The 22493-nt window shown below is 48.5% G+C and overlaps 1 protein-coding gene and 1 long non-coding RNA gene across 3 annotated transcripts in view; one reads left to right on the top strand and one right to left on the bottom strand.

Annotated features, from left to right (window-relative positions):
• LOC141442900 (uncharacterized) overlaps nucleotides 1-5067 on the bottom strand; it is a 52388-nt gene extending 47321 nt beyond the window's left edge. Inside the window, exons 1-2 of one of the 2 annotated variants that reach the window (XM_074108052.1) lie at nucleotides 4982-5067; nucleotides 867-1000 (exon numbers count right to left, since the gene is read on the bottom strand). In XM_074108052.1, the coding sequence (XP_073964153.1) occupies nucleotides 867-1000; nucleotides 4982-4984 (137 nt within the window). In that variant the 5' untranslated portion in view covers nucleotides 4985-5067. Of the gene's footprint in view, nucleotides 1-866; nucleotides 1001-4981 lie in introns of those variants that run through there. The other variant, XM_074108053.1, reaches the window with a different exon arrangement.
• On the top strand, nucleotides 948-4645 carry LOC141442911 (uncharacterized). Its single transcript, XR_012452986.1, has 3 exons — nucleotides 948-1026; nucleotides 1905-2047; nucleotides 4439-4645. It is a non-coding gene; the product is annotated as an uncharacterized lncRNA (long non-coding RNA).
• Nucleotides 5068-22493: the final 17426 nt, after the last annotated feature.

Here is a 22493-nt window from a genome sequence, read left to right as displayed (position 1 = left end):
CCGACCGGCATCATAGCGCCGCCCGACTGCCCGACTCCCGACTCCGACTCCGAGATTTAGAATAATAAAGGGTTTTTCAGCGTGCATGTATTTATATCATTCTGAAATATCTCACTTTGACGCATGCGCAGATAAGAAGCGGGGAGGGGTGTTGTCAAATAGCGCCTTGACTTGAAAGTGTTTGTACTGTAGTTTAGTCTGATAGTGAACTCCGCGAAGAAAACATGAGAAGAAATATCAGAAATAATTGAACAGAAAATTAGTGAAATGCATCAAACAAACCGTAAAAATAACTGTTTATTAATGATATCAACTAGCGAAACATATAAGTGGATAATTAAAGCGAAGGAAATAAGTTATACGTGCTAAGTAAGTGTTTGACCATTATTATAACAGGTATTTAGTGTCTGGGACATCAGGGCCTCAAGTATTGTTCATTACAGCGTCATTTTCGGCATTGACAAAAAATAGGACACAAGCTCAAGCAAATAATAAGCTAGCTATAGGGGCCTAAGAAATTGTGCACTGGGGCCACCACGCCCTGGGGTCTCGGATCCTAATCAAAATAGCATAGAGCTAGAGCTCACAAAACGAGGCGAAGGGCGAAGCGTGCCGAGTAAATTGCTTTTTTTTGGGTTGAATCGCCTTAAGGGCCACAGACATAAGTAAAGGGCTCGGGGACACTTGAAACCATCGACATCTGTAGACCTGATGTCCCAGTTCAGTAATTGGTATGCCGGGGGAGCGAGTAGGTACTCGACCCGACATCAGTAAAACCGTTAAGTACATACTCGAGTCAAAAACTCTCACAAAGTATCTCAGTAATAAAGTGAAATGGGGAGTGCAGTTAAAAAAAAAACACTTACTTTGGTCTAAGGCCTCTCATTGTCTTCCAGAAATACCAGGAATTCCAGGAGGCAGCAAACCTCAGGACTGCATTCTGAAGACTGCGGGCCACTTGACGTCGGTAGACACAGGCTGACGCACCAACCGCCATTTCCTGGAACGTGCAATGATTTTCATGAAGTAAGGATGATCTTCATATTTTATTTTACTTTTACCTAGTGGTTTGGTGACTGGCCTTGAGACACTTAGCTCATAATTTTTAAACCCGTTAACGGTCCCTACATTTCTTCAAATTCACTTTCTTTCTTGAAAGCAATTATTAACAATTCATATGTGAAATCATATTTAATTTTTTTTAAATTTAACTAGGTAGGTACCACAAGTTTTACAGTGGGTGAATGAAAACACCGTGCACACACCTTTTTGAATCACATTTTTCTCAAACTGCACCCTGAGACTGTTCTAACGACCCCAAACACTAGGTTACATTGTTCTGACTTGAAGTTCTATTGTCTGGCTAATGGCTCTCCATCATCAGATCAACTATCTTGTATCATATTTTTGGGGCCCCATCACGCCACTATAAATCACAATCAAAAATCGTTTATTAGCAATAACATAGTTACAGGAACCTTCCACAATTAAAATGAAACCTGCATAGGTAGGTATTACCATTACTGGCGTGCGAATATTTTGTTAATAGGTACTTACTTAAAAAAACTTAATTGGGCCAATCAACTATTTTACCGACACTTTGGGCATCTCCTGCGTTACCAAAATTGTCTCTGGCGTTACCAAAAAATCGTAGGTACTTCCAACAAGATATTTCAACAAGGTTTGAAAAATGTCGCGGACAGATTAGTGTCGGTAAAAAAGTTGATTGGCCCAATTACCATAGGACTCTTTTATAAAGTAATACCAACCCTTTTACTCAGCCATGCATGTAAATCTGTATGTAGAGGTAGATCACATAGGTCTCTGGGTAGCTTAATAAATACTCTGATGGCCACAATAGACATTTCTCTTACAAATTAAACATATAATTAACTTTGTTACAGCCTGTGGGCAACTGAGCTGAATAGGACTAGAAGTTGCATCATTCTCCGTGAATATTCCATTGAAACTTCTTCAGCACAAAACTGGGACTCGGGAAGAACTGAGAATCCCTTGGAAGGTGAAAACTGTTCCATCATCCTATTAGGTAGGTTCCTACTTTAATTAGCTAAAATATATATTGGTGAAAGGGTACATGGCACCTCAGCACAGTCCATTGATTAGGTCAAATGTTAGATCAAATAGTATGTCAAACATTGATTGACTTGAAATTTGGTATTAGTTTAGTATACATGTCAGTCAGTCTTTATAACACTTTTTTGCCTTACAATACAATACAATGACTATTACACTACAATAGTAAACAATACAGAAAACAGGTATACAGATTAAACCTACCTTTTCTTTTTGCTTTACCTGAACTAACTGGATGCTCCTCTCTTTCACTCAAAGGTTGACTGGTGGAGATCCCTTAAAGGGATAAGTTAGCCTTTGTTCATATAATTCTCAATGTCTGTCAATTATTTTTGTTTGTACAGTATACTTATTGTGTACACTAAAGAGTTTACATAACATACATAAATACATATCTACTGGTCCTACAAATTTCTGATGCGTTGCCTGCCTCAAGAGCTAAGATAGAATACCTCATGTGTCAGTAATTTCACCGGCTATCTGTCAACACAAGCACTGCTACTTGGCAACAGGATTGGCAAATAGGTGGTACCAAGTCAGAAGCACAAGACTACCACCATTTGTATTTGTATAACAATACAATAGAATACAATGACTCCTTATCGATCATCAACACATAGTAAGTAAGCAGTATAAACACAGGTTTACAGAGAATTTCTAAGGTATTAGTAAGCAATAGGTGGCCTTATTGAGGGTGTTAAATCAATATAAAAAAAATATGTAGGTACTAAAACTTGTACAATTATTAGTTTAGTAATTCAAGAGATTACCAGTCCAACATTATTGCCGATATGTAAAAGATAGATAAATTTAATTATACTTATTGTTAATGAAATTTTTTTGCTCATCGTCCCAGCCTGTATACGTCCCACTGCTGGGCACAGGCCTCCTCTCAATCTTGGATGCATCCCCTAAACTTTTCACTCATGAAATTAGTTATGAAGAAGTATAACCTGTTTGCCCAATGTCTACGTCCAACAGTGCACCTCCTGTGGCTGATATGATGATTATGATGGTGATGATGGTGAAGAAAACTCTCTCTTGTAGTACACAAGGGCATTTTAAATCCAATTACATGATAATATGATGAACACATTTCTATTTTTTCCTGCAATTGATCACCTGTCCCTAAAGGAACTGTTACACATGCTCCTTAGTAGCAAGAGAGCATGCTACTATTGTGCAAGCTATCTAGTAACATGTGTGAACAGGACATGTTACTATGCTTATTAGTGGCATGCTCGAGACGGGGGTGGAAGGGGGAAAGGTAATAAGCAAGTGTGAACGAGTTTGCTTCAGTCCATGAGCATGCTCATGCTAGTAACAAGCATGTGTAACAGTGCCTTTACATCTGGCCAATCTAGTCCAGGGCCTAGTCAACGTAAAGAAAGACTGCCAACTCACTAAATGAAGCATTTCATATCATGAAACGTGTATAAGATTATTAAGCTGCAAGCTTTTTGTTGACTGTACTGCCATTATCATCTAAAATGCACTTTTCCAATCAAATTTCAAGTCAATGCCATTGAGGAGTTCCATCCTCTGGACACAATCCTGGCCTGACTACATGGGTATCACTGCCACCACCAACTCTACATTACCTAAATTTTAAGTCAATCTAACCACTGGAAGTGGGTTAAAATTCACTTGCAAGATTTGACTCATACATAAGTACACTGCAAGTTTAAATAAAATCTTGTAAAAACAAAGTAATTATCAAACATACTCTAAGATATCTAAAGTTTTATTTACTAGTACTTCTAACACTTCTTAGTCCAATATTTTAAGATTTTTTTTGGTACATATATACTTATAATATATTATAACAGTATGTTTACTTAGTAAAAGTACACTCTCAGACCATTTTATCAAGAAGCCAATGCATTTTAGCAATGCCAATGCTTAGCTTCCGACACCATGATCAGATCAAATTGTACTTGATCCATATTATTATAGGGAATTGTCATCAGAACTGTATAATTGCCAAGATTCTTGTCAAGACCACACAAAGGAGTGGGTGAAAATTTTATCTAAAGATTCTATAACAAAACTCAGCTACAGGGCCCACATGTGAACCTAATGAGCATGTTTACAAATCCAACAGTATTGATATTACCTAACTTAGAATGACACAATTACATATATGAGAGCCCTCTATCTAAGGGATAAGTTGAGCTTTTATACCTACATCTCATTCTCTTGTTTTTGTTAATCTCATGTGTTGTGTACAATAAGGAGTTATGTACGTAGAGACAGTAAGATGCTAAAGAACAAGAATAAGGTCTTGTTTTTATGCCTTTACTAAATAAATGAATGAATACTAAACATTATTTTTGTTTAAAAGGTTCTGGAGGCACGAGCACTAGCAGGACAGACGGAGGGCCATGGATCCAGCAACGCGAGGTGATACGCCTCTTGCCTCATACCATACATACAAGACGTTAAAATTTTTGGCAATGGATATCTCAAGTTGAAAACAAACAATAAAAAGTGTAGTGAAACCGTCCAGAATGCCGCATGTGTGAAAACCTTACTTACAACAGAAGCTTCCCGAAACAAAACACTTCACACATTTAAGAATTTTGCTGCCGCACTAAAAAGGTTAGTTAAACTTAGTTAGTACGAAAAAATTTAAGTAACCAAAATTACCAAAATCCATTTTTCCCGCTACGCAACTTTTTAAAACTTCTAATTGCATACAAAAAAAGACCAAAGACTATACCTACTGTATACAGCCAAGGTGCTACTTTTTAAAATTTTCTTCTTGAAATGTTTATGGTTAGAAAAAATAGAATACTGCGTGCGTGATCGAGTAGGTGATCGAACAATAGTAAACTTTTTATTTGATTTTTGACGACCGCGAAGATAGATTTGCCATATCACTTACCATAACAATGTTCACTGTGTCAGAGATTTCAAGGAAAATAAATCACTATTCAGCTTCAAAAACTACTTTGTATCAAAATTATCCTTATTATTAAAAAGCAGCCATCAGCCAAAATTTGCTATCTAATTATTCTTTAATTCTGTTTCAATACTGACCCAAAGTAAAATCTACCTGCATTTTTTTTTCTTTAACGTACTATAAGAATTGTATTTAAATTCGGACTACCCCACGTTTTTATGTCCACACAAAATCTTAAACTTCTCCCCTAATTGAAATTGTTACATAAATAAAATATGGTAGATGTATGCGCTAGATAGACCACTTTATCTTTCCTTTTCTTCACCATAGTAAAAAAAGTAATATTTTATTTTGTTAGCGTTCTCTTTTACGTGCTGTACGGATGCGGATGTCACTTCAATTATTTGTGGGAAAATAAAAAAAAGATGCTCGCCATATTTTTCTCTATGATCAATGTTGCCAACGTAGGCAATTTGTCGCCATTTAGGCTATTCGGGACGGAGACGCCGATATAAAATTCTAAATGGCGTTTGGTCGCCTTTTAGGCTACTTGAGAGTGGTCCAATTCATAAATAAATAATTAATAATAATAATTTATCCATCAGACAACATAGATCCATTCATTTGTTAGTATATACACACTTACAAACTAAGTTGGTTCGGTTCAATATTAAATTAAAAAATAATATAATCAGAGAAAGAAATTAAATACATATTTTAAAATTAAAATCACAAAAAATAAAATAAAATAGAATTATAATCAGTAAATTAAATTAAATGACAAATAAATAGAAATTAAAAATTACAATTACCGAACAGACATCAAATTAAAAATAACATGCAAAATTAACAATAAAACTGGCCAAGCGCAATGTAGGGTTCCTTATTAATACATATATTGCTTATATCTGATCTCGAATAACACATAGGCTACTTTTTAGGCTACTTCAGTTCAGATTTGGCTACATTAGGCTACTCAAGCTGTGAAAAATGGCTTGTCAGGTTCTGAGTTGTTGGCAACACTGTCTATGATGTGTCTTTACTGAGTTTGCTGCTTGCTGTCCACAGATTAGAGGAATAGTAGCTATAATAGGCTAGCTATCTGATTGATTTGATTTGCATATAGACTTTGCATGGCACGGCGCACGCGCAAGTATAAATAAGATTGAGAGCTTTTTCCTCTTCTTTTGAATAACTGTTAATTTTTTATACTCTTTGTTTTTTAGTACGATTTCAATACATCAAGTCAAATAAAGATTAAGGCGGTCGGCCGATCAGTCGCTGATTTCTTTCACATTTTCCACGTCGGTGAGTGCTGTTCACTTTTTTCGCTTGCTTATTTTAAAATTTCCTTAAATTCAATGAACATGTCCACGCATAATTATTTTTCTATTGCACTGCGCAAGTGCGCAGTCTAAAGTTTCTTCACGCTTTCAGACTGGGTGGATTTGAAATGCATATTCTTTGTGAAAGCACGCGCTTGATTAATGTGGATGTACCTAACCTTTCACAATCCGTCTTTGATATCCTACGAAACGGGTTACTGCGCTCTGCAGCCTCATGGCATGTACTGAAATACTGAAGCAATGCACCAGGACGATGGAAACCAGTGGGAACAACAGGCGTGTGGAGTCACGCGACGTACGACATACTTACCATGAGGTAGGTTCGGGTAGTTTAGTTTCCTGGGTAAAAAAAACTATTCCATTTAACCGGCTGAGCTCCAGACCTGTATCTTCATAATATTTTGTTTAATTGACTAGTCTCTAGTCATAGCGGTTGTACTCGTATAGTAATATAAGGTGTTAAGGTTACTTTGGGGGAAATATAAGTGGGGGGCTAAAAGTGCCTTTAGCAGCTGGGTTAACTTGAATTTCTTTACTGATCTCCAACTGAACTTAAAGTAAAGTACATTACATTACATTATATGCTAGCTTATAATACTAGAATATCTCTAAGGTACTGAGATGGTGGCGTGGCTTATCTGGATCGATGATCGCGCGTGAGATAGATATCGCTGAATTCCAAATCAATCAACACAATCCAGATAAATCATGTGCCAGCCATGGCATAGTTACATTTGTCATATTAGATGTAGGCCATCACTGTGAGACATAGGCCGAAGCAGTTCAATAGTGTTATTGAACTGCTTCTTAAGTGCATACCGATTTTCTCAGTGTTATCAGATAACAAAAACAAGATATCGGACAGAGTAGTGGCTTATTGTTGAACTCAACAGATTGCCATGGTGCAGAAAAACAAAGAAAAAAAAATGTGTGTTGTAGGTTTCTAATATATTCAGTTCTGAGATCTTCCTCCAAGTTCTTTAATTCTTCTAGTTGTTTGTATGTTAATTGTGGTTCTTTATTTTTCGTGATAGATCAGAGATAGATGAGACGGCAAATGCGGGCAAAGCTGCGGGTTTAGGCTAGTTATACATAAAAATGAAAGAAAACTACTGAATCTTAAATTGTAGTGCACACTACCCTTTGCAGGCTATGATGATAGTATCCCACTAATATTATAAATGGATAAGTTTGTAAGTCTGTTTGTTACTTCATCAAGTCTAAACCACAAACAATTTATGTGAAATTCGGTATACAGATATTGAGTCCCGGAGAAGGACTTAAGATTGTTTTTATCCCAGAAATTGCAGTTCCCACGGGATGGAGATAAATGAATTCTATGCAGACAGAGTCACGGGTAATGGCTAGTGTAAATATAAATCAAATCAGAAGTCCTTGTCCTTTTAACTTGTTCTGCTAACCACTGATAAGATGGATCCAGAGGGGGGGATCATGGGGATCATGACCTGCCCTGCCCCTGGGCTCTAAACAGTATAACAGTAGATACTCTTCTAAAGTAATTGATATTAATAAGATTAATATTATTTTGCAACAATAGAAGATATTTGATTAATCTTATTTTACAATGTATGGAAATAGAAAACGTGTATCAATGTTTTATTTGCAAAAAAATATGACACGTGACCCTCCCATGTCTAGAAAGCTGGATCTCCCCATGTCGGAGCAGTGTCGTGAACTACTATTGGAGCGCTGCCACAACGGGGCTGACTGTACCCACGTTCCGGACTTCAGCTTCATGCGGGGGCACTACACGTCGCGTTATAAACCCGTGGCGTACACCATGAACACAGTGTAAGAAAATGTAAACTTTTAATTTGTAATTGTAATGTAGACTTGCCATGACTAAGGATCTTGGATAGATCTGAAACTGTAGGACAATCATCTGGTGGTTTTATTATTATTAAAGCTTTGAATTCTCCATACAGTATAATAAGTTCTTTGAACTGTATAATAAGTTCTTTGCGACTGACTTAGTACTTGGGATTTGAATATGGTAATGCTAATTGATTATTTCTAAATCTTGTTTATTGCTAAATATGACATATGAATCACACAATTGAATTTGACATGCGTTAATTCAAGCACTTAAGTATGATTATGTTTTGTGATTCAAAATGGAAATAAAGAGCCTATAATAATAATGAAAATAAGTTCTTTATTTTTTATATTTATGGCCCCTATTTATTAAATTTTTCACTTTTGCTGTTGATGATTTGTTCACTAATTAATAATGCATTTTTACGTAAACGACTATGTTTTGTAAATTGTAAATGGACTAGAAAAACACTATTATAGATAGATAAATAAAAATAAAGATAAATATTAAATACTATAAGTATAACGCAATAAATTCAGTTGTGTGAATTATACTTGTGCTCGTAGGACCTTGCGTAAAATATTGACTTGTTTCGCATGTGATCAAATGCTGTGTAATTTATTTTTACAGAATCGCGTAGGAAGAAAAAAATGGCATAAAATATTCTGTTAGCTCATCTGAGTTTTATTATTGCTTTGAATTCTCCATATATAAAATATTATCTGTACTTAGTTGGTAAATAGTAGAAATGCTAATGGCTTGGCAAAGGACCTTGGAACAAAATTTAGGAGGCTTTACCCATTTCCATAGAATTGTTTTTATTAATCTATTTATTATGAAATGCAGTTATGTATTTTAATGTATATTAATAATCTATATGACATAATTGATTTGAGTAATGCAAGCACTTAAGTATGATTATGTTTTGTGATTCAAAATGGAAATAAAGAGCCTATAATAATAATGAAAATAAGTTCTTTATAAATTATACTAGTGATAGTTTACTGTATGGCCCCTATTGGGTAAAAGCCTACATCTCTTTTCACTTTTGTTTATCTTGAGCAGTGCTCATCCAGTTATTTCCAGCTGTTCTGGTATGTTAATCCTACTAATATTTTAAATGCGAAAGTTTGTGAGTACTAGTGTATTTATGTTGCTCCTTTACGCCAAAACGACTGGATGGATTTGGATGGAACTTGGTATATTGATATTTGGATGTCTAGAATCACATTGGCTACCTTTTATCCCGATAATCCCATGGGATAGCTATTTTAAGTTATTTTTAGTTATGTTAATTTTATACTTAGTCCCTGTTTTTAATCCCCGACGCAAAAAAAGGGGTGTTATAAGTTTGGCCGCTATGTGTGTCTGTCTGTGGCACCGTAGCTCTTAAACGGGTGGACCGATTTGAATGCAGTTTTTTTTTAAGTATTTGAAAGCAGGGTTTCTAGCGATGGTTCTTAGACATGTTTTATCAAAATCGGTCCAGCCGTTTCAAGATCATCAGCTCTTTTGTTCGCTGCGGTAGGAATCTTAGACGCAAAATGGGTATTTACTTTACTTCCAAACATAATTGGGACCTAAAATTTGAAACACCCATATATGCTATATAACTATGCAAGATTATGGAATTCTCGGCCTGATGCTGCAGCCAGGATATCCAAAACACTAGTAGGTAAACTCTTGATAAAACCATAGCAGATATATAGTGTTTGGATTCGTTTCGATCACTATTTGATTCTACATACAATGCAGTGGTGGTAACAGGATGACCTAATGCTGCAGCCAGGATATCCAGCACACTAGTACACTATAAAAAATAATAGCACATATGTCGTGTTTGGATACGTTTTGATCAGTATTTGATTCTACATACAATGCAATGGTTGCAACAAGATGAGCTGATGCTGCAGCCAGGATATCCAAAACACTAATACACTTAAAATTTGAATACTTAAAAAATACAACATTTACTTTAGTTTCCTGTTAACCTAAGCGGTCCCCCGACTCCGACGACGCTTAGATAAAAAAATATTACTATGATAGGTACTTATACTAAATTAACTTAGGCAAATTTTTCGGTAAATAAGCATAGTCCCCGCGGGATAGGGATAAACGAATTCTTCGCAGATAGGTACTGCATTAATTATTTTTTACTTTTTAGTTGTCTTTTTTGGGGCAAAAAGGACTGATTGTATCCGGAACACCACATTGCGCTCCAAGACTCGAATAGCTGATGTTGGAAAAGCGACCGCCAAACTTAAGTGGGACTGGGCCGGGCATGTCTGCCAGATGCACCCACAAAGATGGGCGCACAAAGCCACATGGTGGGTACCACATGACGGGCACCGACGGCAAGGCAGGCCGAGGCGGTGATGGCGAGATGACCTGGACGCGGAATTGAGTGAGTGGCCAAATATAGCTCTGGATAGGGAGATGTGGAAGTCATGAGGAGAGGCCTTTGGCCAGCAGTGGGACACAGTTATAGGCTAAATATAATAATAATAGTTGTCTTTTTTGGCGGCGTTTTTGTTCGGCGTTTTTTTTCGGGCGTTTATTTATTATTTTTGCTGGGGTTTTTTTATGTCGGGTTATTTAAATTTTAAATTTAAGTTTTTTATACCTACTTTTATTGTTAAAAATAAATTATTTTATCAACAAAAAATAATGGGATCGGAACCACAAGTCATAAAATTTTTCATGGCAGCTTATTATTGCAATGTCAATGAAAGGAAAGAAAGAACAAAGAAAATACATTTATTCACAACATGACAACATTACAATATTATTAGTATTTATTAGGTACAAAAAATAGACAACACGAAGGTATGTCATTGCGGTTGTGAATCGGACACTGGCTTAGCATAATGCTGAAGCGTTAGAAACTCCCCAGCGCAATCAAAACCACAATTGTTTTTTTGGGAATTCCTATGATGTTGATGTGATGATGTTTTTTCCGGTTGTCCCTCACTAGGGACATATGGCTCGTAGAAATCTTAAAGCTCTTAAATACGCGTAGGGCGCTGAATTCTGTTTGATAAAAATCGGTTTAGCCGTTTTTAAGATATTGAACTTTGAAATGGCAATGCCGGGGTTTTTCAACTATTATAAAGTTGGTCAGGTTATTATGCCAATAGGCCAGCCAATGGTTGATAAGTGTAAACATTATCCTAAGGGCCTTATTTCACATTTCATTTTATTCCGGCCGAGGTTCAATGTATCTCAAACACCTTGGAGATTGTGCTGAGGAGTGATCGGGCGGTGGCTCTCCGGTCTCTGAAGGTTCTTGCCGGGTTTTCGCAGTGTGATGACCCGGCCAAGCTTCCAGATCTTAGGGAAGCAGCCTGTCGTCGACAGACAGCTCGGGTTCACAGCGCGAGGTGCTTCGCAGTCCTCTGCGGTCGTTACAACGGGAGTGGGGCAACGAAAACACCTTCGATAGTGGACTGTATATTTATTGGACTGGTTCGTCGTAAATTCGCGGTGGTAATCGGAGTCCGGTTCGATATCGCGGTGGTCGGTCGGTAAGGCAGCAATCGGAGGTCCGTTGGAATAGCAGGGGTCGGTTCGCTTCGCTGGTCGCTGGTCGCTTGCTCGCTGGAGGCTTCGGAGAGAGGAGCGCTTCGGGTCGCTGTCCGCGTCGAACTGCCTTATCGTCGTCGGGTTTTCATCTCGACCCCTGCGAAGCAGGGGGCGGGGATGCCGCTCGGGGTTTTGACCCCTCTCGGCGGAGTCAGGCGCCGGCCACAAATATGGCCGGGTCACTGGGGTTGGGGCCGGTTGGCCCCAGTGGTGTCGAGTCCGGTGTCGTCTTTAGCCGCCTGCGAGATCAAGCCCGCCGGATGGGACCCCGTTCGGGGAGGTCCAGCGAGCGATCGTCAGCTGGCGGCAAGGTAGGTCTAGTCCAGTGTCGTCAATCCGGGGTGGGCGGGGTGCCTGCGCGCACGAGGTCGCGCGGCAGTCCCCTCTTGTCGGGCGGTCGGCGGTGATAGGGCGCTAGCTCGCTCAAATGGCGAAAGCGCGACCTATCCGCGCGACCGAACATCCTTGTCGCCAGGTCTTCGATGAACCGGCCCAGGGGTTCTACGCCTAGGTCCCGAGCTATCACTTCGTTCCGCACGTAGCGGGGAGCGTCAACGGTGGCGCGCAAGGATAGCGACTGCTGGGCATCGAGTCGCTTCCTGTTGCACTCTCCCACTAGCGCATACCACGCTGGGGCTGCATATGTTAGGCGTGACCGGACATATGTCTTGTACACGCCCAACTTGGCACGCGTGGGTAGTCGGGACCTGAGGACCGGGCGTAGAAGGGCGCGCACTGCGCGCGTCTGGGCAATGACGTTGTTCACGTGCGGGGCCATGGTGAGGCGGCGGTCGATGGTGACCCCCAGATATTTCACCGAGGGTGACCACTCGATGGCCTGCCCCAGCAGCGTCAGTCTTGGTGGCAGCAGCAGCTTCGTCGTAACGGCGATGGCCTGGGTCTTCGCTACGTTAACCCGAAGCCTCCACTCATCCAACCAAGCTGGGAGGGTGTCAAGGCAGAGTTGAGCCTTGCGCGCCGCATGCACAAGGCTCATGGACGTGCTGACATAGGCGGCGTCATCGGCATACAGCGCGAGCATCACGCCCTCGCTGACCGGGATGTCGTTCGTGTATCGCCCGTAGCACACAGGCGATAGGCAGCTCCCCTGTGGCACACCAGCGCGGATGGGGCGCGCGGTGGATACCGCGCTCTCCACCGCTACCTGGAACTGGCGGTCTTCCAGAAAGGTGGCCACGGTTTTCACCACACGTCGAGGGGCGGTGGACGTCGACATCTTGTACACCAGGCCGCGGTGCCATACACGGTCGAAGGCCTTCTCCATGTCGAGCATAACGGCGACGGAGTGCTCCTTCTTGTTGTAGGCGGCGGCGGCTTGGTGTAGAACTCTGGCGAGCTGCAGCGTGGTCGAGTGTTCGGCCCGAAAGCCAAACTGTTCGTCGCGCGGCTGGATATGCGGCGACAAGTGGACCAGCAGCAGCCTCTCGAAGACTCGAGGTTGTCGGCAGCAGAGTGATGGGACGGTGGCTCTCAGGGCGGAGGATGTTCTTCCCCGGCTTCGGGAGCATGATGACGCGCCCCAGCTTCCACGAGCGCGGAAAGTGGCCCGTCCGCAGGACTCCGTTGAAGAGCCGCGTCAACGTCGCGATGGCTCGCGGGGGCAGGTGACGCAGCGCCTCGTTGGGGATGCGGTCGGGGCCAGGCGCCTTCTTCAGCGGGACACGTCGGATCATCCTCGCGACTTGGCCTGGGGAGAACACGATGGGGTCTTCGTCGGGGGCTATCGGCGTAGCGAAATACTCCGCCAGTCGCTGCTCAATAGCCGCCTCGTGTTGGTGGTCGTCCGAGGGGTTTGGAGAGAATTGTGCCTCCAGGTGGTCCGCAAAGATCTCCGCCCTATCTTCTGCCCTGTAGCGGATGGTTCCGTCACTGGCGAGAAGAGGGCGGATGGGTGCTGGCTTGCTAGCCAGTCGGCGACACAGGCGGTGGATGCCGGTCCAGTCTTCTCCAGCTGAAGCGATGTACTCGAGCCAAGAATATTCCGAGTGTACGGCAAGGCCCCTCGAAATCTTCTCGGCGAGCGCGTTCAGCTGGGACTTCATGGTCGGGCATCTGGTGCGGTTGTACTGGCGACGCAACCTCCTCTTCCTCTGGATGAGGGTCAGGATGTTTGCGGGAATCTGGCTTCGTGGGTGGGCGTTGGACGAGCCGGGGCTCAGCGCCAGAGTGCGCGAGGGCTTCGTTGGTACATGTACTGAACAGCTCGGCAAGGCGGTCAACTTCATCCGTACTGGTCACGGGGAAGGACGGCGAGTGTTCAGCCATGTAGGCTGCGAAGCGGTCCCAGTCCTGTCTACGGCGTGGTGGAGGTGCAGCGGTCCGAGCCGGTGCCATATCCAGAGTCGCCAGTACAGGTTGGTGGTCGGAGAAAAGGTGGTAGTCCAAGACGTCATGCGCGGGCCAGGTGGTAAGGCCGCGAGCCACCATGAGGTCGATGACGTCTGGGCTGTGGGCTGCATTGTGGGGATAGTGCGTCGGGACCTCCGGTCCTAGCACCTCGTATCCCTGGTTCTCTGCGTCGTCGAAGAGTCTTCGCCCATCTGGGCAGATCTTCGAGGAATTCCAGGCAGTGTGCTTGCAGTTGAAGTCGCCCGCTACAATCGTGGGCAGCGGCGAGTCCAGCAGGTCGTGGACGTCAGCCACTGCGAGACGAGAGCTGGGCGGCTTGTAGAAAGCGAACACACGCAGGGGATGTCCGTTGACGCAGATTTCCACACCGAGGGCATAGGACGACCTGAGCGTCGTCAGCAACGGCAGCGGTTGGTGCACCAAATTTCTCTTTACTAGGATAGCCAGTCCCCGGTAGGCGTTTCCTAGCGGCGAGATCTCCTCTTTCCTGTATGAGTAATAGCCTGGAACTTAAGGCGGTCCCCTGCCTTAAGATGGGTTTCCGATATTAGGGCTACGTCGATCTTCTGCTCGGCCAGGAGATGACGCAGCAGCACGGTCTTCCTTGGAGCGAGGCCATCAGCGTTCCAGTGGATCACCCTGAGTCGGCTAGCCATCCTGCGCGTACAAGTCGGCCAGCCGCCTCAGTATGATCGGGACAATGTACTGTCCCGACTGGGCGGCTGTGAGGAGCTCCTGTAGAATCAGGATCAGCTCCTTTCTGGTTCTGCCGTCGTCAGCTTCCGGGCCTGGCTTTGCCTTCTTCCCCTTCGCAGGGGCGGCAACCTCCGGGCTCGGGCCGATTGTCGGCAGTGTTTCCTGTGCCGCTTGTGTCGGCTCGGGCTCGCGCGGCTCTGGTCTGGAGGCCTTCCTCTTCCTCCCGCCGCGCTTTCGTCGCCTCTTCGTAGGCGGACGCCTCCCATCGTTGGCCGCCGCCATGAGGGAGTTGGGCGCATGGCCCTTTTCCACCGTAGTGGAGGTCGCTCCAGCTGGTGTCGCGCCTGCGCGTGTGGTCGCGCGGCTGCGCGGAGCAATTCCCGCCGTCCTGTGCCTTGCTTCCGTCTTGAAGACCGGACACGTCGTGCTGTTTGCAGTGTGGGGTCCCCTGCAGTTTGCACACGTCGGTGGGTCTTCTTTCGGCAGCGGGCAGTCACGGGCAAAGTGTTCGCCGCCGCAGCGCACGCAGGCTTGGCGTCGGTGGCAGTTCGCCGATGAGTGCCGGAAGGCTTGGCACCTATGGCACTGCGCAGGGCCTTTCTTGCCCCTCCATGCCTCTACCCTGACCCCGAGCATGCCCAGTAGCTCGTTGACACGGTAGATGGCTGGGACGGTCTCAGTGGGTCCGTTGGAGCTGCACATGGAAGATGCAGCCCGGTCTTCCTGCGCGGGCTCGGACCTGGCTCGCGAATATCGGGAGGAAGCCCTTCTCCCGCAGGCTCTCCACTATGTCGTCTGGTTCGGTGTTTGCCGGGAGGCCGATCACTGCAATCTTGACATTCAGCTCCTCGTTTGGTCTGTAGCAGTGCCACTGAATGTCAGGGATCGTCCTAAGGTACCGGTCAACAGTCCGGTACTCTTCTTCCCCGTGGGGGGTGAAAATGATGCCCTTGTTGGAGGGCGCAGCGTGCGGAGGGTAGCCCAGCTTCTCCCGCAGGTATCGGAAGTGCTTGGGCCACTCCGGCAGTACGTCCACAACGAAGGGCGGGTACCTCTTCCCTCTCGCGGCGGCGGGGGGCGCCGGTGATGGTGGCGGCGGTGGCGGTGGCGGTGAAGGCGTCGGTGGTGTAGGCGACATGGGTGTTCTGGCTCTGGCTGTCCCCCTGTCCTCCTCTTCGTCGTCGTCTGTCCCGATGTCATCGCAGGTCACTCTGCGTGATAGGTCCATCGGGGTCAGCTCCAGCCTCGGGATGGTCGGGCGTGGGATCGACGACGGGGAGGGAGACAGTCGCCGTTTGTTCGTGGCGGCGAAGGGCGGTGGCAGATTGGCTGGTGGTGGGAAGCGCGACGGCGATGGGATTCTCATCGCCGGTTGCGTTGGAATCGCGGGCGCGGTCGCCGCATTGGATGCGGACGTCGCGCGGACGGGCGGCACAGTGAGTGCGGGCCACGTGATCTCCGATATCACAGGCGCGGGCGGTGCGGTCACGGGCGCAGCCGGCCAGCGCGCAGGCGGCGCGGTTGAGGACGCGGACGGCGCGCTCGCGGGCGGCGCGGGTGCGGGCAGCACGCGCGCGGGCGGCGCAGAATGTGTTTTTGACGGCGATCGTTGCATGGGCGGCGCGGTGCTCTTCTTTGGCAGCCTCCCCCCGTATCGCAATATGTCGATTTCTTCTGCGAAGCTATCCATCTGGCACTTCCGGAACCAGAGGTGCTCCGCTCGTTCGATATGTCGCACTTCTAACTGACTATCTTTGTCGCGGCACTTGTCGACAAAAAATATCACTCGTGCTGTCGCTTTAATTAGTCTTTCGAATTTAGAAAATCGTTCAATGTTCGGCAACGCACTGGTCAGATTAACACTTTTATTGTTTACTTTTTCGATCGCACTTGTGTTTTTCACATTTTCGCTTGCACTCGTGTCCGCATTGATATTATAAATTTCAACCGCTGTTGCCAGATGTCGTCAGCGGTGGTTGTGGCAGTAGCAGCGGCGGTCGTCGTCGGAGCTCGTTCGGTGGCGGTTTGTTCTTCGGGGCGGCGGGGTGTGGCGGCGCTCTTCGCGGTCGCCCTGAGATCGGGTTACCACCATCTTCAGTCGATGTCTTCAGATCCGGTTCGAAGGACCAAACACTGTCGTCGACAGACAGCTCGGGTTCACAGCGCGAGGTGCTTCGCAGTCCTCTGCGGTCGTTACAACGGGAGTAGGGCAACGAAAACACCTTCGATAGTGGACTGTATTTTTATTGGACTGGTTCGTCGTAAATTCGCGGTGGTAATCGGAGTCCGGTTCGATATCGCGGTGGTCGGTCGGTAAGGCAGCAATCGGAGGTCCGTTGGAATAGCAGGGGTCGGTTCGCTACGCTGGTCGCTGGTCGCTTGCTCGCTGGAGGCTTCGGAGAGAGGAGCGCTTCGGGTCGCTGTCCGCGTCGAACTGCCTTATCGCTGCGGGCGGGCCTGTATTTATACCCCCGCGGCCGGGGTACAGCCCGCCCGTGATTGGCTATAATTCCCCGATAATCCAGGCGCTGTGATTGGTGGACCCAAATCACAAACGCACTGAATTACCGGGGAATTTTCGCTATCGCTACTGGGGTTTTTCGCCTTTATTTAACTATAACTAATCGATTTCGCTACTTATAATATACAATTCGATTCTTAAACTACTTACTCGCTCTTTACAATGATTCTTAACCTAATTAGTCTACTTATTCCATATTTAACAGCTATTTATTTACAATATTTATTTACAAGTTCTATATATCTATTTTGGTTTCGCGGCTGTCCGCAACACAGCCCGTGCGCAGGATACCGTTGAACAGTCTGGTCACCGCCGCAATGGAGCGATGCGGCAAGTGGCGCAAGGCCATGTTTGGTATACCATCCGCGCCTGGGGCTTTCCTTGGGTTACAGCGTCCCAGAGCAATCTCAACGTGACCGGGTGTGAAGACGACCGGGTCGTCCCCCGCCTCGATGGGTGCCGCGAAGTATCTCTCCAAGTGTTCGGTTAATGCCGCTATGTGCTCGTAGTCGTCCGAAGGGTTCGGCTGGAACTGCCTTTCGAGGCACTCGGCGAAGATTTCTGCCCTGTCCTCCGCTTTGTACCTCATCTGGCCGTTCTGGTCCACTAGTGGCCTGGTTGCCGTCGTTTTCGCGCCGAGTTGTCTGCATAGACGATGGACGGAGGGAACGTCGCCGTCTATGGACGCGATGTGGCTCTCCCACTCTTGTGCAGCATGCTCTGTCAGCTGCTTCTTCACCCTTTTGACGAGTGCGTTAAGCGACATCTTCAGGGTGGGGCACTTCGTCCTTTGCCATTGCCGCCTCAGTTGGCGCTTGCGCAGTATGAGATCCTGAATCCAGGTCCGGAGTGGGTTCTTCTCTCTCTTGCCGGATTGGTGCGCGCAGCGTGATTAAGTGCTTCCTGAATGTTGGCGGCTAGTGTGGTGGCGGCTTTTTCTACATCTTCCTCTGTGGAGATGGGCCTGGTCTGGGATTTCTCCTCCAGGTCCGCGGTGATGATCTCCCAGTTGTAACGTCGTCCCGGCTTCTTCGTGATATGTGTGGCGATGGTTTGTTTCAGTGACAGGAGGACCGGCCGGTGGTCAGACAGCAGGTCGGGCAGGGTCTCCTGCACCATTGCTGACCACAAAGTCGATGATGTGTTCGGTCACGCGCGCGTCGTCGTAGTGCGTCGGCTCTTCGGGCTGGGAAACCTCAAAGTTGTGGTCAGTAGCCGCTCTGTGTATGGCTCTTCCGGCAGCGTCTGTGGTGGTGGAGTGCCATGCCGGGTGCTTGGCCTTGAAGTCTCCCGCCAGGATGGTCGGCATGGGTGACCTCAAGAGTTCCGCCAGGTCCGCGGCGATGGCGCCCGGCGCCCCCGCTGGTCTATAGGCTACGTAGATCCGCAGTTCGTGGCCCTCGACTTTGATGTCCACCCCCAGGACGTACAGGGAGTTGTGCGACACGTAGTCGATTGGCTGGTGGACCGACCACGGATCGCTTGACTATAACTGCAAGTCCCCGGGACTTTCAGTGGCGCGGTGGGCTGCAGCATGGTTTCGCTGACCAGCATGATGTCTACCTTTTGCTCTCGCACGAAGATAGCTTCAACGTCAACGGTCAACGATTGGGCGTTCCAATAAACAATTCTCAGTTCCTTGTTAGCCATTTCTATGTCCTTGAGCTGGGGCGTTCTTCTGTCCTCCTTGTTGAGCCACGGTGGCGCCCCTTAGGAGGTCTAGGAGCGCCAACAGGTCTAGGCCTGGGTTCGCACTCGGTGGTGGTGGTGCGGCTGTGTCCGCAGCTGCGCGTTTCGCCTCTTCCTTGTTGGTAGGGGGGTCTCCATTGTCCTCAGTGCGGGTCTGTTTTTTCCTCCTCCTAGGCTTCTTCTTTTTACTTTGGGCGGTAGAGGGGCCTGGTTTGGGTTCCGGTCCCTTTTCCCCCCTGGGCCTGGGCTTGTTCCCCTTCGCCATGAGCGAGCCTGAGTCTAGCTCGCCCTCGACTTGGGGGTTAGCGACGAGTTGTTGGCCGCCGCGGTTTCTTGGCCCTTTTTCACTCTTTCCTGTGTTGGGGCGGGTGCGGGCCGGGGTGCCCGCCCTTTTGTTCCGCGCCTCTCTGCGAAACTCTGGGCAGCCGGTGTGGTTGGCTGGGTGAGGTCCACTGGTTGACGTCCGCAGTTGGCGCAGGTGGCTGGCTCCTCCCTCGGTCGCGTGCACTCCTTGGCTGCGTGCGGTCTGCCGCACCGCACGCATGTTATCGGCCGGTAGCAGCAGTGCGAAGAGTGCCTGAAGGCTTGGCATCTGTGACATTGGGCCCCCTTCTTGCCCCGCCAGGCTTCTATCTTAACGCCGGGCATATATAGCATATATAGTTCTCGTACGTTATATTTCCCGGCATTCTCCTTCGGCGTTCCGGCCAGTTGCACGAAGAAGACGCACCCGGGCCGGCCGCTACGTGCCCGGATGCATTTGATATATTCGGCCTCAAATTGGAGGCCCCGCAGCGCCTCCTTTATTTCCTCCCACTCTGTCCCTGGGTGTGAAGAAGTGTGGCTCTCCTCAGGTGGTGTGGTCCGCCACCACCCGGTACTCCTCCCCGTCTTGCGGCGTGAAGCGCACTCCATCGTCGCATGGCGCTGCGATTGGGCTGCGTCCCAGCTTCGCCGTTCGCGAATCGAAGCAGTGGCGCCGGAGTGGAGTTGACTGATGATGATGACGATGTTTTTTGTTTATGCGGCTTCTTTGTTTCTTGGGGGTAGTTGATCCTCTTGATCGAAGCAACTACCCTCCTCCTCTGACATCAATTTTTCGAAGAATTCCCCCACCGGAGTGTCCTCGGAAATTGCGGGTAGTTCGAAGTCGACGTGAATTCGCCTACCCGCGGTCGTTTTTGATACCCAATCAGTGCGGTTCGAATCAGCTGTCTTGATTTTCGGCGTCTGCGTGATCGTCTGTGGTGCCGTCGCCTCCTTTGTGGGTATTCCGTGTACAAGGCGGCGCGGAATACCCACATTGCGGGATCTTAATTGTTCGTGTGGCAAGTCATGTTCCTCATCGATATCCGAGTCGTCGTGTGGGTGGTTTACGCTGCGTTGTGAGCAGCTACCCGCGGATTCTTTTTTCCTCGACATTGAGGGTAGGCGATCACCTCTCGGTTTACGTCTACCGTCATCCTCCTTCTCCTCCATCTGGAGCGGCCTCTGTCGGCGGCGGTGTGCAGAGCGTTGCTATTGTACCGGCGTTGCCGGACCCCACATTCCCTACCCCGGGGCTACCGCTTTAACGGGACCGGGTTCAGTAATGCAGAGAGGGCTCCGGCACAAGGCGTGCTAAAATGATCAAATTCCCGCCGACTGAGTCGGGTCGTATCGCTCCCCATTCTCTCAGCGAAAGTTTTGCGAGTACGCGTTGGTGTAGTTGTGGCGACCGAGCTCTGGTAGGCTGAAATACATCCATGCACATCCGTTGGCACACTGAGCGATCCTCTGCACTATCGTTCGAGGTTTCATCTCGTCCTCTGCGGAGCAGGGGGCGGGGATGCCGTTCGGGGCGGTTGCCCCCCTCAGCGGCGTCATACGCCGACCACAAATATGGCCGGGTCCCTGGTTTTGAGGTCTAGGCCTCAGTTGATGTCATGTCCGGTGTCTTCTTGAACCGCCAGCGAGATCGAGCCCTCGGAGTCCAGCGAGCGATCGTCAGGCGGTGGCAAGGTGGGTTGAGTCCGTGTTTGAGGATGTCTGGTCCGATGGTTGAAGGCTCACTGCTCGCACGAGGTCGCGCGGCAGGCCCTTTTTGTCGGGCGGTCGGCGGTTGTAGGGCGCTAGCTCGCACAAATGGCGAAAGAGCGACCTATCCGCACGCCCGAACATCCTCGTGGTTAGGCTGCCGATGAAGTGGTCCAGGGGTTATACGCCTAGGCCCCGAGCAATGACGGTGTTCCGCACGTAGAACGGGGCATCAATGATGCTGCGCAAGGATAGCGACTGCTGGGCGTCGAGTCGCTTCCTATTGCACTCTCCCACCAGCGCGTACCACGCGGGGGCTGCATATGTTAGGCGTGACCGGATGTACGTCTTGTACACGCCTAAAAGGCCGGTCGCCGCATTGGGTGCGGGCGTCGCGCGGGCGGGCGGCGCACGAAGCGCGGGCCACGCGAACTCAGGTGTCGTGCTCGCGGGCGTCGCGGGCGAGGGCGGCATTGCCGCAGTCGCGGGCGTCGCTTTTGAAGGCATGGACGGCGCGCACTCGGGCAGCGCGGATGCGGAATTGCGGACGCAAGCGGAACGCACGCGGGCGGCGCGATCTCGGGCGCGGTCATCTAGCGCGCTGGCGGCGCGGTTGAAGGCGCGGGCGGCGCAGGTGCGGACACGGGCAGCACGCGTGCGGGCGGCGCAGTCAGAATTTCGGTTTTCGGGCGCATGGGCGGCGCGAGTAGCGCAGCCGCAGGCGACACGGACGTCACGGGAGCGGGCGCGGGCGCGCGCAAGGGCGGCGCGGCCGTAGGCGCGGGCGCACGCATAGGCGGCGCAGCCGCGATCGTCGCGTACGTAGGTGGTTCAGGCGCCGCGCTGGGCCGGTGTCGAGCACGGGATTTCTCCGTGCTTTTCACCGGTACGCGCGGCGGCAGCGGAGGGGCGCTGGCGGCGCCTTGGATGTAGGCGGCGAGCGCGGCGGTGAACGCCGCGCGGCGGGCGTGGGCGCGGGCGATGTGCGCGCGGCCCTCGCTTTTGTCGCGGGGCCGCGGGGTGGTGTGCGCTGCGGGAGAGGTGCAGGCGGCGGCAATGGCTGTGGTGCGGCGGTTGCCGCATCCGCGGGCGCCGGCGTTGGCGACACCGGGCGCGGCGATGGTTGCTGAGCGTCGGGAACAGCGGGGGGGAGTCTGACGTTCAGCTCCCCCATGGCTTTCCTAAAGGCGGGCGGGATCGCCATCCCCTGGCCCGCGGCACGGACGACGTGGAACGCCCGCTTTACAGCATTGATGTTCGCCGCATCCAATTGTACCCTATGCTTCCGCATCGGCGTAGCTATCCGCGGTCGGGTAGCCTTGCGAGCGGTAGGGTCCGGAGGGGCGGGGGGCGTCGGGGGTGGAGCCATTTTAGCGCGGTGGATAGCCCTAAAAAGGGATGTTTAAAGCTACCCACCTCCGCTACTAGAGCGGTGGT

This window comes from Choristoneura fumiferana, chromosome 26, assembly GCF_025370935.1.
Source record: "Choristoneura fumiferana chromosome 26, NRCan_CFum_1, whole genome shotgun sequence".
Classification (NCBI taxonomy): domain Eukaryota; kingdom Metazoa; phylum Arthropoda; class Insecta; order Lepidoptera; family Tortricidae; genus Choristoneura; species Choristoneura fumiferana.
This window is presented reverse-complemented; position numbering and strand designations above follow the sequence as displayed.